At 39.8% G+C, this 18,269-nt stretch overlaps 1 protein-coding gene across 3 annotated transcripts in view; it reads right to left on the minus strand.

Moving 5' to 3' along the window:
* LOC102236417 (collagen alpha-1(XVIII) chain-like) overlaps window positions 1-18,269 on the minus strand; it is an 83,977-nt gene that overhangs the window by 20,131 nt on the left and 45,577 nt on the right. For 2 of the 3 annotated variants that reach the window (XM_023335942.1, XM_023335940.1), the window contains 21 exons: window positions 17,934-18,143; window positions 15,857-16,009; window positions 13,270-13,344; window positions 12,213-12,302; window positions 11,621-11,750; window positions 10,205-10,245; window positions 9,854-10,024; window positions 9,349-9,375; window positions 9,192-9,254; window positions 8,151-8,228; window positions 8,000-8,062; window positions 7,795-7,932; window positions 4,951-5,004; window positions 4,728-4,763; window positions 4,447-4,584; window positions 4,217-4,276; window positions 4,106-4,141; window positions 3,194-3,235; window positions 2,804-2,866; window positions 1,167-1,202; window positions 976-1,059 (listed from right to left, as the gene is read on the minus strand). In XM_023335942.1, coding sequence (XP_023191710.1) covers window positions 976-1,059; window positions 1,167-1,202; window positions 2,804-2,866; window positions 3,194-3,235; window positions 4,106-4,141; window positions 4,217-4,276; window positions 4,447-4,584; window positions 4,728-4,763; window positions 4,951-5,004; window positions 7,795-7,932; window positions 8,000-8,062; window positions 8,151-8,228; window positions 9,192-9,254; window positions 9,349-9,375; window positions 9,854-10,024; window positions 10,205-10,245; window positions 11,621-11,750; window positions 12,213-12,302; window positions 13,270-13,344; window positions 15,857-16,009; window positions 17,934-18,143 — 1,788 coding nt within the window. The remainder of the gene's footprint in view (window positions 1-975; window positions 1,060-1,166; window positions 1,203-2,803; window positions 2,867-3,193; window positions 3,236-4,105; window positions 4,142-4,216; window positions 4,277-4,446; window positions 4,585-4,727; window positions 4,764-4,950; window positions 5,005-7,794; window positions 7,933-7,999; window positions 8,063-8,150; window positions 8,229-9,191; window positions 9,255-9,348; window positions 9,376-9,853; window positions 10,025-10,204; window positions 10,246-11,620; window positions 11,751-12,212; window positions 12,303-13,269; window positions 13,345-15,856; window positions 16,010-17,933; window positions 18,144-18,269) is intronic. The other variant, XM_023335941.1, reaches the window with a different exon arrangement.

The raw sequence follows: 18,269 nt of genomic DNA on the forward strand, positions 1-18,269 counted from the left end.
ATGAATTAAATCCACCTTCTTTCATCTTTCAAAAAAAATGGGGTCTTAACATTTCTTTGTTTACGTTTTGATTTTTAAGTATTGTCGAACATTCAGTCATTTTAAAGTTAATTGTCTTAAGTTTTGGTTTGATATATCTAACAGGTTATCTAACCCTTTATTCATTTTGCATTTTGTAACCATTATTAAGTTTATGTTTTACTGGCATTTATAGCACTAACTTCACAATTTTACTCAATTTGCATTTTATTGTTTTTTGACACCTTACTAATCAGTTTTAGCAAAAAAAAAGGGGAAATATATATATATTTTTCTAACATTTCATTACCGCTCATTAACATTCACATATTATTTTGACATTGCACTGTTAACATTTAATTTTTTTTTCTTGAATGTTCTTTTTAGCCTGTAAGAGGGACATTGTGGTTTCGATCCACCGCCTCGGAGGCGTGGGGTGCCCTATCATGTTTTACCCCCAAAGAATGGAAATAACATGACGTTGAAAGTAAAGTCAAGATCAGTAATGAGCCTCGGGGGATGTTTCCGGATGGGGGCAGTGTTCCTCAGGTTGTGTGGTCTCTTTGAGACCAGAAGGGGGAGTTGTTGAGACGCTTATCAAGGACACGCACTCATAAGCTTTTACACACCTGGCATGTTTCACTTTCACACAAAGGCCTTTGTAGAAATGGAAACTTAAGCTGACGTAACACATCAGGCGACCAATAGGCGTGTCTTAAATATGGGGAATGGATCGTCCGTTTTTGATCAGATGCTGTATAATTTCGGTTATATTCACTTCACAACAAATTAGCCTGTGAGGGTAAGCGTCTCTTTCTTTTCTAGCGCTAAAAAAGAATAAAAAAAGTAAACTCTGATTATTCTGTGTTGGCTGATTTCTTGTGTGCTCACACGCTTTGGGTTCGTCGAGTTTAAATCACAACAGAAGACTGGGTGTGTGTTTGTGTGATCGCCTACTTCCTGTAGGTTTGCAACAGGTCCTGGAGGTCCGGGAGGCCCGGGCGGTCCTGTGATACTGAGCCCGTCAGCACCTGGCTCGCCCTGCGAACGCAAAATGCTTATTTCCAACAGCATTTTATATATTTATCAGACTGAAGAATTTGACTTGTGCTGCATGAAGCATTTATAATTGTATCCAATCTTCCTACCTTTGATCCTGGGCTGCCTTTTTCTCCTTTGGACCCCTGTTTGAAAGAAGAAATAAGTATTTTATTCTACTTAACATCAACTAGAATGTTTTGGCAGCAACCACATTCCAACTAATCCAACTAATCGCAAGACTTTGTACTAACAGATCGGTACAGATTAGCTGGAGCCCCTGGTAAGGACGTGTAAAACACCATAAAGTTTGAACCTATATTTCACTTTGGGTTTGTTCAGAGAGAAAATCAAAGAAATTCTTACAAAATCCCCTCTTGGATTCCCTTCCTGTCAACAAGCACTTTGTAAAACTTCCTTAATCTGACAGGAAGGCAGGTTTTCTAATTCTGTAAAGTTTCACAAGATTGGGACACAGAAGGAATGATCACCTGAGTGAGGCAGCCCCCCCCACCTCCTTGAAATCTAACGAGATTAGTCTCAAATGTTTGTGCTAACTTTGTATTAGTTTGTGCGGCTGTCATTTTAAAGATATTAAGAAATATTTCCAGAGGTCATGAAAGGTCAACAAGCCCCCAAACTCGCTTCAAATCAGGCAAAATTGGTGTCAGTCAACTTGGCTACGTTTGTGCTGGTTCGTGCAGCAAAACATTTTTTGTTTGTGCCAGTATCATTTTTAATGATGATAATAAACATGTTTCCAGAGAAGTTTGATTTTGAATCTACTACTTCTGCATTGATGAGTCCATATGTTTTGAATATCCTCTGTAAAACTGGCTGATGAAACATTTTCAGTTCATTTTTCAGTTCCCACCATACGTTCATTATAAAAAAAACATTCATAAAACCAATTAGTTGAACAAGGACCTCAGAGCATTGGGAAGGGAAGCAGACCCACACCATATTTAGGTCATTTTCACATATTCTTTATATTTTTCAGCCCAAAACCAACTGGAGTCTCTGTTACTGAAAAACTCAATATTGGTCTCATTTCACAGAAACATCGGATCCCAATTCTGATGCCTTCGTTAGATCACGTCTAATAGTTGTCATGGAGACCTGAAGACTCCAAGATGCTGCCTATTACTGTGGTTATCTAACAAAGTGTTTCAACATTTTTATTTTTAACCTCACTTCCCATTGCGCTACCTGCGCATGGTGACTAGTATGAGTCACGTCATTTTTCTGCCCGAAGCAAATAAAAGTTTGAGGGTAACTAAACATAAGTTCCTAGAAAGTATGATCAACTCAAAAACATTAAGTAGAAAAGTAAAAAAAATAAAAAATTGTTTCAGTTGATTTTTTTAAGGGCATTTAATAGTTTTCTCAGTGTGAGACTTTGCTCCAGCAACAAAAGACATTTATTTACATTTACATTTACTTTTACGTGTCTTTTACAGGGCTGTCCAATATTAAAACATTGCTTTTACGGCCGATAACTAGTATTTTATGTATATTTTCCACTAGTTCGACAGCAGACATCGCTTCTCTGCTTCAGTAGAACGACCCAGAATCCTGCGTTGCATCAATATCATGTTCACATGCCAACCCAAAACACATACCAAAAACGGCAACAACATGGAAACAAATATCAAACGTTATGCCCAGCTTTACTCGTCATACCAACGCAATGTTAATGCGGATATACTGTGCACGCCTACATCACCGTGTTATTGTTGATGCTTACTCTAGGACCTGGCAGTCCTGCAAAGCCCTGAAGGCCGTCTGGTCCTCGTTTCCCTGGTTCCCCCTGAAATGACAGAAGTTATAGAATGCAACATCAAGTGAATGTTATGTATTTACATATTTGCCTGATGCAGCAAAAATAATACGCATATCTTTTGTAGACAATGTTCCGGTTTAGTTTGATGAGCTGCCATTTGTTGGTAAGTGGAAGTGATGCGGCTTTAAAGGGATTTTCTTCAGCTTGGAAGCAGTTTGGCACACCAATTATTATGGCAAGGAATTCACTTAATGTAATTTCTGAAACCCATTGAACAGGGATGGATGAGACGCTGATAGACAGCAAATTGTTTACAAAAGAAATGTGATCCATTCAGGTTTAGAATGGCCCCACCTTGACAGAAAGCCCAGGAACACCGGGAGCGCCGTCCTCACCCTGAAGGCACCACAAGAACACTGTCACTAACGAAGCAAATCATTTCCCCAGCCACAAACTGTACTTTATTGAGATTTTCTCTAACATACGATTGTACATAATAGCAATGTTTCGGTTTTTTGGCCAATAAGTTGCAAGTTTGAAGTAAACACATCACTCAACCCACAATGGTAACGGGCATTGGAAAAGAAAGATGCTTTGAAGATGACAACTACTGTAAAAAAGAAAAGAAAACAACACAGAACTACTTATATGAGCAGAGGAAATTTATGTATGCAGGAATATTTTTCATCTTCCCAGGGTAAGTTGCAGGGTTAGCGAGAAACGCTCAGAATCTTGTTTAATGAGTAACCAACAAATGGTCATATCTTCTTCATTGTGTTTTTGAGTTTTGATATCCATTTATTTGACATTATTGAAAAGCCTTGAATAACTCAAAACGTCCCTGAGAAGACTTGTTCAAGGTTTTGACGTGGCCTGTCTCATTTGTATTCACTCTTATTTTTGCCCTGATGTTCCTAAATGAAAGTCAACGCAGTCGGATGCCTTGCAAAAGCAACCGGCTGCTTTCACAAGGCAGGCTGTTCTTTAACAGGTGAGAACTGATCCCGGCAGTCCTTCGCCGCCGTGTCATTAATGATGCAAAAGCTAAAGTCACACCGCTTCAACATTTTCTCATTTCCACAACCACAAACTGTGTGTTATCAAGATTTTCTCTTACAGGCTAACAAGGAGTTGCACATTATAGTGCAACTCATATGAGCCTGTTTGTATCGATCCCTGAAATCTATATTTGTTGTTTATAAAATTGTGTCGGCAACATGTTGAAAGTGCGAGAAAGTCAAGGTGGTGTACATATGAAGAGATTACCGGTGGTCCGGGGGGTCCTGGTACGCCAGGAGGGCCCTTGAAAAAAAAAAAGAAAAGATTTACCACATAATATTAAGAACACACACAAGCATACAGATGATTTACACTGACCTGCAGTCCTCTTACTCCTGTCCTAATTAACAAGTCGCTCTTTCCCGATCCCTCCATATCCTTTGAAAAAGAAACAAAGAAAACAGTCTTGTTTGTAAAATGCTCTAATGTTGTGAATGAAGAACCCACTCTTCTTTTCCAATGTGCCCGTTATGTTCATCCATGTCTCATTTCATTCCTTATGCTAGCAGTTGTTTATATGGTCTGTGTTTGACGTAAACTACGATCACCTCTACAAGGACTTTGGTTCCTGGAGGGCCAGGTGGGCCAGGGGGTCCTGGTGGACCTGCAGGTCCCTTTCTTCCTGATCGACCATTGGGCCCTTGGAGTCCAGGAGATCCTGGTGGGCCCGCATCTCCACTTTCACCCTAAGGACACAAAGGCACACAGATCAAGAAGGCTGACACATTCAACAGAACAGCTCTTTTTTACTCACCCAACAATGTAGTCATTTTGGGAAAATCAACACAGTTTATGCACATCCTATAACTGTTTGAAGTCAATTCGTTACCTTTGGTCCAGGTGGTCCAGGTGTCCCTTGGTCGCCCTGAAGGTATAAAAATACAACATGAACAAAATAAACCAAACAAACAGACATTCCTTTTGTGGTGATGGTCAACATCTCTTCGATCTGCCTTGCTTACTGACGGCCCAAAAAATTAGCAAATCAAAACTGTCTAGAAAACAGTCAAATCTATCGTGTGTTGTTATCAATTTCACAAAGATGACCGTACCTTTGGTCCAGCACCCCCTGGTGGGCCCGGGGAGCCATCTGTCCCTGCGGGACCCTGGATGGATAAACACAACCAGCCACAAATTAAATGGCTGCTAAGGAACAACGAGAAAGTGAAAAGTACCACAGTGCATGCTAACATCGTGGCAAAGCTCTCTGTTGACCCCTCAGGCTTTCCAGCTGGGATCAACACCGAGTTTCACAGAGAATAGAGGAAGGGAATAATGACAGTCGGTTTTATGAAGACATGAAATCATCCGTGGGATTGTTACACTGAACCACATGCAAATCTAGACTGGTAACTTAGCTACATGTAGCATGAAGGTAGCGGTGTTAGCAACTGCACTGGCATGGATAATTTCTTCATCTCACTATTCATCTTCGCAGATGAAATAATGAGAGTATTCAGCCATGTTTGTCTACTGTTTAATGCAATCCGCCCACTTGTACATGCAAAGGGTGACATGCGCATCCCTGAAGGTGCCATTAACGGCAAAAGTTTCAAAGGTTTTAGAGTAGAATGTGCTGCTCCAAGTAGTTATAAGGAAACGAGTTGTTCATTTCACAACAATATTGATGTTAAACAACATTCCTCCATTATTCAAGCAACATGACAGTGTAGGAAAATTATACAGATGCTAATCTGCCCTGCCAGCAGTTCATCTATACCAGCCATTGATAAGACTTATCTAGGCAGAGTTCAAACTGTGCCAGCTTCAGCACAGCCACTATTTGTTCTGTCAATTGCTAATCAACAAAAAAGGAATAATGGATCTTATTTGTTCTTCAATACGACGCAGCACGATAAAAACAACATTTTCGTACTTCCTGTTTTACGTTGAGATCAAATGTGCAAAATAAAAAAAAATTAACCACAGCAATCAGTTTGATTTTTAACATAAAACCGAAGTTTACCTGAAAGTTGTTTCAGGTAAACAACCACTGAGCCTTTGGAGTCCAGGAGACCCGGGTGGGCCCACATCTCCACCAGGAGACGCAGCCATCTGGCGACTGAAATCAGCCAGTTCTTATTTATAGAAATTGTTTGAATGTCACATCTTGGGGTAAGCCCCTCCGTTACTCAGAAGCTTTTATCTCATACGACCAATCCTGATTGGCTGTTGATTGTGGTGCCTGATGTGCCCATTTTGCACTGACAAAAAGCCAGAATGGATCCATGTTCAGTCAGCAGTTAAACATGAATTCAGCACAGACGGATTGCAGTAAAGACAATGACTGCCGACAATGTTAAGACATTATCGCTTGACATTTGAAGCAGTGACCTTAAAGGGCAAATATCATCATATTTTAGAACCGCAAAGGTAATCTTGAAACTGTGAAACAAAACTAAATCACAGAACGTCCAACATGAAGAAAGTTTTTGATGTAAAATCTACATCACGATTCTTCTTGGAGATTGCTGAAATGGCTAAAATTATGACCCCTTTTTTATGGAAGAATTTTTAAATGTTTGTGTCCGACGATCACTCAAATATTCAATAAGAATATTTTCTGAGGCATAATGCAGTGGGTAATGCAAAGGACTGGGGACTAAACCTCTCTGTAGACGTAAGAAAGCCAATGATCAGTGGGGGAAAAGAGAATTAATCGGGTTTTTGAGCAATAGAAAGAGATTGTGTGGTCTGATACGTCAAGACGGACCCTGTTACAACGGACCTGCGCATCACTGTCAGTCAAGTCTAGGTTCAGGAAGATTACATACCTAAAGAATGAGTTCACCAACTACCCGAATGCAAGATAGTACAATGTTCTTTCATCAGTAGATTTCCTCCCCATTGGAATCATTGGGGGTGTGCCTAGAAACAATTTGTGCTGAGGTCTGAAGGGATCTTCTTTCGTCTGACACAAACCGAAGGTGGACCAACCATGTTTAACTCTCTACAAGGTGTTGGCCTTTTTCCTGACTTCCTCACTGGACAAACCACTACATTCATTTCTGTTGTATGAACTCACATTCAAACCGGCAACATTACTATCACTGCTTTACCTTTAGGTTTTGTGTCCTGCACAAATCTCCATTGTTCTTGTGATATTTTTGACTGCATATTTGGCTGCCATTCGCGACTTCAGAAAGGAAACTGAACATAGCTCAAACGCTGCAATCCCAAAAACTAAGAGCTGTTAAAAAATGATGATACAAGCCCCAAGAGTTTGAAGTTGAAAAACAAGCACAGACATTCAGCAGGAATTTTATCACTCCGACAAATGTGTCGCCTTCATTATGTCTTTACGGAGTTTGGGCACTCTACTCATGCATTGGATTGCACTTCTGTCATTCATTCTTCCCTTATTCCTGGATGAAACCAGGCCAGTATACCTCGCCCGAGCCCCAGGCAGACTCAAGCCCAGAACCCGAACCAACACTGGAGGCGGAACTGAAATCAGAACCGGAACCAGTAGCAAGTTTTGCATTGAGAACTGACGCCAGCTCTGGACTCAAAGCTGAATCAACAGGCCCAGAGCCACTTGAGTCATCCTCAAATATCTGCAACAAAGTAGAGGAGACAGAGAAATGGCACGAGTGTAGAAGATGGATGGACAGGAAAAATGAAGTTATAACAGGATGGGGTGACAGTAAAACATGGACCCCATATAGATGACAGAGACAAATGTAGATATAGAAGTTATACACAGAATCAAATGCCACCGTGGTGGCAGAACCTGTATCTTGATTGGAAATACAACGAACAAATCATTTTTAGATTTACAGTCTGGGGACCTGATAGATATAAAACATGGATGACAGAACACAGCAGTATAGATATACACAATTTAAGCTTTTCTACTCGTATCTAAATGCACCTTAAGTTGACAGGTAACCTACTGGTATTCCCTGTTCGCCTGGAAGTCCATCACCACCAGGTGAACCCGGGGGTCCAGGATGGCTAGGGGTCAGTTCTGATGACAGTTGGGGTGCAGGAGGCCCAGGTGGTCCCGGAGGCCCCGGAGGACCTGCTGGACCCTGGAAATCAAACAGAAATGAAATCATCTCAAATTATCGCAAACGTTTAAACGTTTTTGGCTCTTACCCTGATGAAAACAGTATCGGTGTCCAGATCCTCAAAGCCAGAACCAAGGGCATCTGGTCCATACTAAAACACAAACATGATGTTTGTTTTAATTAAAAATATGAAGGTAATTTTACAAAACGTTCGTAAAGTTTTATCATCGTCTGCTCACTGGGACACTGCGGGATCTGGGAGGTCCTGGGGGTCCTGGAAGACCAGGGGGGCCTGGCAAACCAACGCCTGGGTCTCCCTGTGAACAGAGAAGACATAATCCAAACATTCACTTTTCCTGTCTTTTTAAAATTTAATTAAGAGACTAAACATTTTTTGGTTAATGCCATGAACCTTTTTAGATTAAATGCTTTGCTAAGAATTAAGACTAAAACGTAATCAATGCCAGAACAGAAACAACCTTTGAGTTTGTCCACTTATAGTTGCTAAATTTACTCCATTACATTTACTTGAGTAAATGTTTTTTGAAAAAAATGTCCTTTTAGGAGTATTTTTACTATGCTATACTATGCACTTTTTATTTATAATTGAGTAATTTTATTACAAAGTATTGCTACTCTTACTTGAGTAAGTAACTTATTACCCACTGAATGAAGAACAAATATTCTTCCACCAAAAATTCACCAGACAAAGACAAACACCTGTAGTTTTTGTTAAAGTTTCATAAGTTTTTGTTTTTTTTATTGGAAGAAATTGATTTGGAAAAATTTTCTTTTGCTTAATTTTGTCATTTTTCGTTACTTATATGAAGTATTGACATTTTCGTCTTCAAAAAAAAAACAAAATTTCCACTTAACTTTATATTTTTGGCCATCTGATGTCATTTTTAAATATTAAAGGATTGATAATTTGAACAGTTATTCACTACTTGAGAAGACTTTTTACCAAATGCTTTTTTTTTACTCTCACCCGAGTAATTTCTTGGATGGCTACTTTTTACTTTTGCTTGAGTACTAACATGTTGAAGTAGTGCTACTCTTACTTGAGTACAATTCTTGGGTACTCTCTACCGACCTCTGGAAAATGGTGGTACAAACTGGTGTGGGGCAAATGGACTCTAAAACCATCAATGATATGATCTCTGGACAGTACTAAATGATCATATTGGGCCAGTCTTGAACATATGCAAACAGTACTCTGTGTCTCACATTGAAAACACATGCAAATGTTGCACCAAGCCTGGGATCATTTGTAGACGCACCTTGTCTCCTTTAGCTCCAGCCTCTCCGCTCAAACCTGGAGATCCCTGTTGTCCTTTTTGACCCTGACGGGAGAATCGCATCTCCGTTACTCGTACGTCATAAACAACAGCAATGCAAACACAAATAAAGCAGAATTCCAAGTATTCAGATACTCACCACTTCACCTTTTTCACCTTTGCCTCCCTGCAAAAGGTGAGAGAGAAAGATTCAGAAGGTTAGGGAAAAAATGGCCAAATAATTGTTTGAGACTTGCAAACTGTTCTGAAACCAGTTTACACACTTAACACACAAGACTACAGTATTTTCTGTATGTACTGTGGCAAAGGGTTTGGGATTCTTAGTTTGCTGCTGCATTAAATACTCTAAATTAAGGATCAACTGAGAATTTAGGGATGAAACTTCAATACGAATTCTGCTCTGTTCAGTCGCACAAAGTGAATGACTCTTCATCAGCGCAAACAAAGCATCTGCATAACAAAGCACAAGATTAAGTCATGTTGTGCATACATGAAATATATAATATTTCAGAGTTGTGCTGCTTTCAGGAAAGGCTCTGTGGCAATGTGATACACCTGCTGATCAAATGGTGTGAGAAGGTATTTACTTAAAACAGCAGATCTTCTTATGCAACTGAAATGCCAGATAGTGAAACAAACAAAACCTTTTGTCCATCGCCCCCTGGTGTTCCCGGGGCTCCAGGAGGTCCTTGTGGCCCAAGTTTCCCACGGCCCTCTTTGTGTACGTAGCGAGGTCCTGGAGAGCCAGGAGGCCCCGGTGGCCCCGGTGGTCCACGATCTCCTGGTTCCCCTTTCAAGCCAGGCCTGATGAGAACCTGCACATTTCAAGTCTTTAGAGCCTAAGTTTATATTTGCTAAACTTTAATTCAGTCTGTATGTGTTTTCACATGACTGAGACAAACAGGTCACTGACAGAATAAATAATAAAAAATAAATGAAAAAGTAATTCAGTGGGTATTTTCTAATAGTGAAATGCTGACGATGTGTGTACTCACATGTCCAGGTCGCTCTCCTGCCTCTTCTGTTTGATGAGACTCTGGACATAAGGTGCATTGACATAATAATTCATACATAATAAATAAATCAGCAAACAAATAAAGAAATGAACAATAAACGAAAGTCCAGCTGCTGATTTTTCAGACATTATAAAATGAGGACTGAAGTGAACAGCTTGTAAGTCTTTCTTTATAGTACTTGTATTTTTGGGTAAAATAAACGATGCCGAGCAAAAGTTTTCACATTTGATCACATCGTAAAAGTTCCAGAGAGTCTGAAAAGTGCTTTTTTTAAAAAAAAAAAACTTTGCCACAACTTGTAAGACCAACATTTTTGCAACAGTTACAGATACAAGTCATTTGGGTTATTATGTCTCTACCAGGTTTGCCTATCTAGAGTTTGCAACATTTGCCCTCAAGTCCAATTAGATGGGGATTGACTAGATAGACTTGAAACAACTGATTTCATAAATTAGATTTAGGTCCTAACCTTTTGTGGAATATTCTAACACTTGAATATGTTTTAGCTCGACTCCCTCGTAGAAAATGAACCTTTGTGCTGGTTTCAATGCTTTTGAGTCACCTAGCAGGTTTACTATCTACCCGTCTCCCCATAAAATACAACCAGCTACTGCTAAAAGTGTCTCCACCTCCATGTTTCACTGTGGGGATGGTGTGTTCAGGGTACAGTGCAGTGTTTGTTTCCTGCCACGACGTTTTGCAAGTAGTCCAAAAACCACAACTATTTCCTCATCTGAGTAATGCACCTTCTTTGAATGTTTGCCGTGGCGCCAAATGGCAATTAGGATTTTATTTATGGCTGTCCTTCAGCTATTTTTCGTTTCTTTCGCCCTTCTTCTGCGAAAGCCCAGATTTCTGGAGTGAATAACGAATAATTCAGTGTTAACAAAGCTCTCCTGCCTGAGCTGTGGTTCTCTGCGTCTCCTCCAGAGTGGCCACGTTGCTCTCGGCTGCTTCTACTGTTGATGCTCTCCGTTACGACGGACAACTACGTCTCGGCAGGTTTGCAATTGTGCCTTACTCCTTCCATTTACAGATGTTGAATTAAACAGTACTTTTTGGGATCTTTAAATCTTAAAATATTGGTTTCAAACGAGAAAGATTACTTCTATTTGCAACTAAAGTAAAATGAACTAAAACCAAATCTACGACTCACATTCTTTAGATTTTTATTGTGAAACGCTTTAAAAACCAAGTGTCATTTTCTTTCCAATTCACAATTATACGTTATCTTGGGCTGTCAACCAAATCTCAATAAAATTCGCTAACGTTTGTAATGTGACATAATGTGGAAAATCTTCGCTATAAATTCTTTAACGAGGCACCCTATTAAGAAAGTGAGCTCCCATGTTAGAAATAATTTCCACTGGCAACACTAAGAAGTCTCTTTCTCACCTGTTATCAGCAGGTCCTCATTGGCTGCTGTTGGAGTCATGTGACCAGAATACTCATCAAGCTCCACCTCTGGTAAAACAGTGGGCGGAGCTTCGACAGGGAAGTTGCTCTCACCCTTCAGAGAGACGACCTTTAACAGAGAAGATTGTTAAAAGTGGATTGTTGTTGGTAAGATCATATAGGTTCTTCCTGTAGGAAGCAAAAAAAAAAATTAATAATGGTAATGAGAGACGTGACAATCCAACTACATTACACATGATTTCAGTCAAGAAAGTGTCAGATATTATCAGGTTTCTTATGTGAATGTTCATAAATTCTTTCCTATATCTGTTTACAAACAACAACAACAAAAAAAAACCCTTCAGAAATCAGGAATCTGTTGGGAGTTAGGAGATCTAAAGTGTAGATTAACTACTCCAAATGTTTAAAATCTCCTTAATGTGTAGAAGCTACTATTCTGCTTTAGAAAGACAGTTTCATTTGAAGATTCACCCTTTATAGTTGACTCTGTGTTTGTTTTGGGTCAAACTGACTTCCTGCCTGTGGGAGTAGTAAAGAACAAACAGTGCATGGAGAGAAGAGAGCCACCTACTGGCCGTTTGACGCCATCTTCCCTTTTTCTGGAGTCCACCTCTGTCTCTCTGTCATCCAGAGGATCGTCTCCGCTCGCATACCCCGAGGCCTGCGCTCATTAGAAATTGAACGTTTGTTGAAAAAGGTAGGATTGTCATAGATGTTGCAGCATACCCCTGAGAATGAAGGTTTGAGGCTTTACTGACGAACAGTGAGGTTTATTGGAAATAAACCCTTAGTTTCACCGTAAGAGCTCGTGCCTCTGTCAAGGGGGCTGCAAATAACAAGACGCATTTTAACGACACTGTCGAATCTTAAGCTGCCGTTCTATAATATATACAGGGGAAGTTGTCTTATCAAAATAAACGCATCAAATCCAAAACCAGAAGTCAACAATATAAATTAAAGGAAGTAAAGGAAATAAGAGAATACAACAAATAAAGAACTGAATTTGGGGTTATTTACAGATGTCATGTCAAGAAACGATTAAACTATGGCTATGCAAAAAGACTTCAGATCTGCCTCATTTTTTAGATTTTGCATAAAAGATTGCCAAAAGTTAAACAATTGTTATTCAAACAACAGATCTCCAGATAATTGTAATCACTGATACAATTTTCAGCCTTTGTGTAAGATCATTTTCACTATTTTGCAGCAGTTGTGTTGGCAATTAACAGACGTTGGCAAATAGTTGTATAGTTGTGATTGGTCAGTTTCGGCAAGGTACATAATCATACAATAATACTCTGACTGAGAATAGCTAATAAAGTATGAGAATTTAATATCAAAACAGTCTCCATTGTCAAAGTAAAAGCTTAAAAGGACTCAGATTTATTTGTGTGCAAAACATAAAGAAATCGTCCTTGCTCGTAATTTTGCCCTGCATTTAGTTTTTTCCACTTACTGACTTTTTTTTTTTTTTTACTTTTCAAAAATCCATAACATAAATAGTTCTTGAGCAGAAAAAAAAATAATATCAACAACTTCCCGGTAAATTGTCGATCCACAAGAGGGCGCTCCAGCCTTAAATGTCCGCTGGTTCTAACCCGTATATCTGCTGTGTTTGAGTGACTCACATACGGATCATCCTCCTCACACTGCTCCTCTGCTGCTCTGGGATCATCCCTTATGATCAGCTGCTGAACAGACCCCTGAAGAGGGAAATACATGGAAAATAAGACAAAGCTACTGTTGTCACACCAGTAGACACTGACTTACGTAAAAAAAAAAAAAAAAAATTAAAAAAAGCAATGCCATCGCTTCCTTACGATGATCCCTATCCAATGAGGGAAAATTATTTGGATTCAATTTCTCATTTGGATTATGATTTACTTCCACTAACATGAATTTGACAGGGAAACCTGTAATTAGTTATTATTTGTTGGGCTCTTATAAGTGACTTCTGTTTCAGAAAAATTGTGCACTTCTGTTTTTTTATTTATTAACGGTTAAACATTGGATTCTTTGGTAACAGAACCAGGAGAGAGACTTAGATCTCCCGCTCTTTGGAGACGCTTTATTCTGGAGAACCCCAAAGCACTTCCAGGTCAGAGGGTAAACAGTCCTGCCTGTGGGAGTCCTGGGTCTGCCAGCAGCAGAGGCAGTCCTACTGCTTTGCTGTACTCCAAAATGCCAAGAATTTGTATTTTACAATAGCATTTGCTTTTGTAAAATGTACTTTTAGTAAGGTTTGCTAACCTGTTTTTGACTTTTTTTAAATAGGTGTTCAAAGTGTGATTACATTGCAAAGCAGTTACACAACATTTCCTGTTGTGAAGACGTGACTTTGCACAGCTGACACTTGATTTATGCACAGCCAGTCAGATTTGTAGACAGTTGCTCTAAAATTGGTTTTCCATTGTTTCAACTTTTAAATTCTGCCTCATGAACATAGTAAAAGCAAAAGAATATATAGCAAAAGGTATACTAGTTTCATATATTGTCAGATAGTGTTTTCGAAGTTGGATAATTTGATTTTCTACTGTTTAGAAACTGCATTTTGACATTTCCATTTGTCTGTTTCCACTGCTAGAGAGCTAAAGAAAAAGAACTGAGTACAATGTGGTTTAATGCCATGTATAGATGAAATAATTCAAGAAGTTATATATATTTACATGTCCATGAAGCCTGTCAGTGTCTTATATTCTTAAATTTCCAAAAATGTAAGAAATTCCTTTTGTTAAAATGTCATGAAGAGCATAAATATGCTTTTCTCTTGTTTTGGTCAGCAGATTGCTTAAGTGGTGGTGCATTTCATGAAGAAACGCAGAAAAGCCATTGGTTCCGTTCATCATTAATCGTCACATTTACGGTGCCCCAATCCATAAACGCACTGACTGAAAAAAGAACGCCATGCCACACTGTGCCGGTCCACAGCACCGAGAACAAACCCGCTCTGTGACCCAGATAGAGCCAAGTTCACAAACTGCTGCTGAGCGGGCTCACATTCTGCCTCTCATGCTTCAGATAACCCATTGAGGAAGTCAGGCCACTTTGAACAAATGCTAAATGAAGTGATAATGACTACACTGGCTCACCACGGCAACAGGAACGGATCACGTTCAATTGGTAGCCAAGTTGGTGTAATATCACTGCTTCGGCTTTAAAAACCCGCCTATTCTAAATAATGGATTCACACGCATTGTTGGCCATATAACAATCTAAACAAACTTGTTATGAAATCAAATATGTTTCTTCCTTTGTGGAAAACTACTTAGGGGAAAACTAATATGCCCTAACTGGCATAATCCAAGCCCTTGACTGGACCACAACTAAGACATGCTGACATTTCGGACTTCCTCGTCTGTTATTGGTTTCCTCCCCCGTGCTTCTTTGCTGTCCTCTCCTGCCTCTCCCCACTCTTCCGTCCTCCGCCTGTTATTTCCTCTCGTCTTGCCCTCTCCCCGTCTCTGATCTTCTGAAACATGCAGGACAGAACCAGCAGCAGAGGCAGTCCCACTGGGTGCACGGGAATCTGGGGAATGCCGTTCCCTGTTTTTGGAAAAACTTATTGACTGTTTGTAAATATTTTTTTTTCAAAGAAATGATGATGTTATTATTTAATAAGGTGTGTAAGACCTGTAATATTTTTGACTTCACGGAAAGTGCCAGTTCCAATGGCAGCTGCTGCTACTTCGGCGACAGCTGGAAATATACAGGATAGATCTTACATACATCTGTGTCTATATAAGACCTGGGATGGATGGATATTTAGATAACTATTACTAGAAAACCATTAAACTGATCAAATTCAACGGCTATTCCTCTGGAGGCAGGAAACAAGCTGAAATTTCTATATCGCTAAACATTCAGATGCGCCTCTTGAGACGACTTTCACTTGATGTCTACGATAACGAAAGGCATTCTGATTCTAAAGTGATCGCTTTCCGTCTCCGCATCCAGGATGGCGGATGGATTAAAGCCGGAACAGAGATGGGTTAATTGGACTGAATGCTGGAACATTTCCAGAGGAGAGAGATGAAGTCATGCATCTCAGCTCTGCAGCATGGTAATGAGAGGCCCATCTGCACACAAATGGTGACATGTTCTTTCTTTTTGTCTATCTTTATTTAGAAAAAAAAGCATCTTTGTAACCATTCACCAGATATATATATAGGAAAAGAGAAAAACACACCAGATGTATGGATAATGTCTTTTACTCACCTCAAACTTATCGAGGCCTGTGCTTCCGGCGTTTGCGACAAAAATGCCAGAGTTTGGTGAAAAGGTGAGTTTCTCTGGCCTGCGACGGAAAGTCGTCCTCTCAGCCTCACCGCAGTCCATATAAAGACGCACCTCATTATGCTCCACCACCAACTGCAGAAGAGAAATATTTGTATTTAATACAAATATATTTTATTGTTTGTGGGGTTTTTTTTCTAATCCACTCATACATTCAGTGTTATTGTTTTCTATGTGTCATAAAATTTAACAGCTAAAGGTTTCTGGCTACATCTTTATCTTTGTTGCGTGCCACATCCAAATATAACAAAGTGTCATCTGCATTTAAAGCTAATATTAAGCTAATTTTGAGTTTAAATCCCCCCTAAGAACAATTATCTAGTAATCCGAACCCTAGATTTTATTATCGTAAGAGAAGTGGCTGTGGGCCGCCTGCTCCGTGTCAGTGTAGCAAAACCAGAAGAAAATGAAAAAAATTCTATCTCTGTTACTTGTTTCACTCAAGTTTATTCAAAACTTTTTCATAGAAGAACTGCAGTGCTGGTCACTGATCGTTTCATGGAGGAAAGAAATTAACTAGTTAGTACAAAAAAGGATTTCCCATTGCTTAAAAATGTAAAAATGCTGCTTTGTGTATTAAAGAGTATTAAAGAGTATATAATATTTCACTTTTTGTTCCATGCTGCACAGCATTCTGAGGGAAACCAAGACTTTACAGAAGTCTCTGTGATGTCACAGTGCCACAATCTGACGTCACGGTGTAACAATCTGACGTCACGTACCGTGACGTCAGATTGTGACACAGTGACATCAGAGTGTAACACAGTGACATCACAGTGGGACTGTGACATTACAGAGACACTGTGATGTCACAATGTCTTTGTGATGTCACAGAGACACTGTGATGTCACAGTGTCTTTGTGATGTCACAGTCCCACTGTGATGTCACAATGTCTTTGTGATGTCACAGAGACACTGTGATGTCACAGTGTCTTTATGATGTCACAGTCCCACTGTGATGTCACAGTGTCTCTGTGACATCACAAAGACACTGTGACATCACAGTGCGGCACTGTGATGTCACAGTGTCTCTGTAATGTCACAGTCCCACTGTGATGTCACTGTGTTACACTCTGATGTCACAGTGTCGCACTGTGGTGTCAGTTTTGCACTGTGATGTCACAGTGCAATGTTGCTTGTGTCTTCACAACATGAAGTTCTTAAAGGGCCAGTCTTTTTGCTTCTTTGCCAAGTTCCACCATTGTGGTTTGGCTTGTTTGGGTTCAAAATGATACATTTTGAAATGGGATGTTTCACACCAACAGCGGGTCAATCCAAACCTTCCAGTGTTTTTCCCTCCAAGTGGGGGGACTGTGTTCTGACGAGTTCAGGGTCTAAAGCAGAACTTGCTGAACAAAGAGGGCATAAACTACTGTAATTTGTTGGGTGATCTAATAAAAGCATTCTGACACTAAATGTTGTCAATTTGTCTGATTTTTAAAAAAAATGTATTTTTATAAAATTATTTTTTAATCACTTTTGTCAGACAAAATTGGTGTCAATCAACTCGACCGCGTTTGTGCAGCAAAATGTTTTTGTTTGTGCTGCTCTGGCTTTGAAGATCTGGATGGAATTTGAAAGGTCATTCTGATGTCATAAAAAGTGACATCAAAATGGCCATGGGACGTCTGCACCGTGTCAGTGTTTGTCAGTCGGTCAGTGCCAAAAGGTCACTGGGCGACCTTTTGACCTTTAAACTTTCATAAATATCTTCAAAGCCAAAGAAGCACAAACAAAAAAAATTGCTGCTCAAACCAGCACAAATGTAGCTCAATTGTTTGACACCATTTTTGTCTGATTTAAAGGAGGTGTTGGGGGGCGGGGGGCAACTTCACTCAAGTAAGTTAGATTTTATTATCTTAAAAGAAAAGTAATTTTATGTAAGAAAGAAAATGGTAAAAAAAAAATAAATAAATGCATACAACATGAGCAACTATAAACAACTGACAGAGATTTAAAAAAGAAAAAATTAAGACGACTATTTTCTTTAGCAGCCCACCGTGAACCGTGTCCACTGGTCCGTCATGTCTGGGACGCTGAAGGCAGCAGCTTTGTGGCTGTGGGACGCCTGCTCCGTGTCAGTGTAGTACAGAACGATTCGCTGGAGGCCTCCGTGGACCGGCGTGAGGGCCAAACCCAGCTCCACTACCTTCTGATGGGCGTCTGTGATGGCAAACAGGACGCCTCCTCTCTGGGCGGTCGGACGCACCTGAAAGGGATGGAAAGAATGGGGACATCAGAGACGCTGAATGACATACACGTTTTACATACATTACGTTTTTAAGCTCAAAAGCATTTAATAAAGGAGGGACATTGTTTAAAATCAGTACTCTGG

The sequence above is a fragment of the Xiphophorus maculatus genome, chromosome 6 (assembly GCF_002775205.1).
Source record: "Xiphophorus maculatus strain JP 163 A chromosome 6, X_maculatus-5.0-male, whole genome shotgun sequence".
NCBI classification, from domain to species: domain Eukaryota; kingdom Metazoa; phylum Chordata; class Actinopteri; order Cyprinodontiformes; family Poeciliidae; genus Xiphophorus; species Xiphophorus maculatus.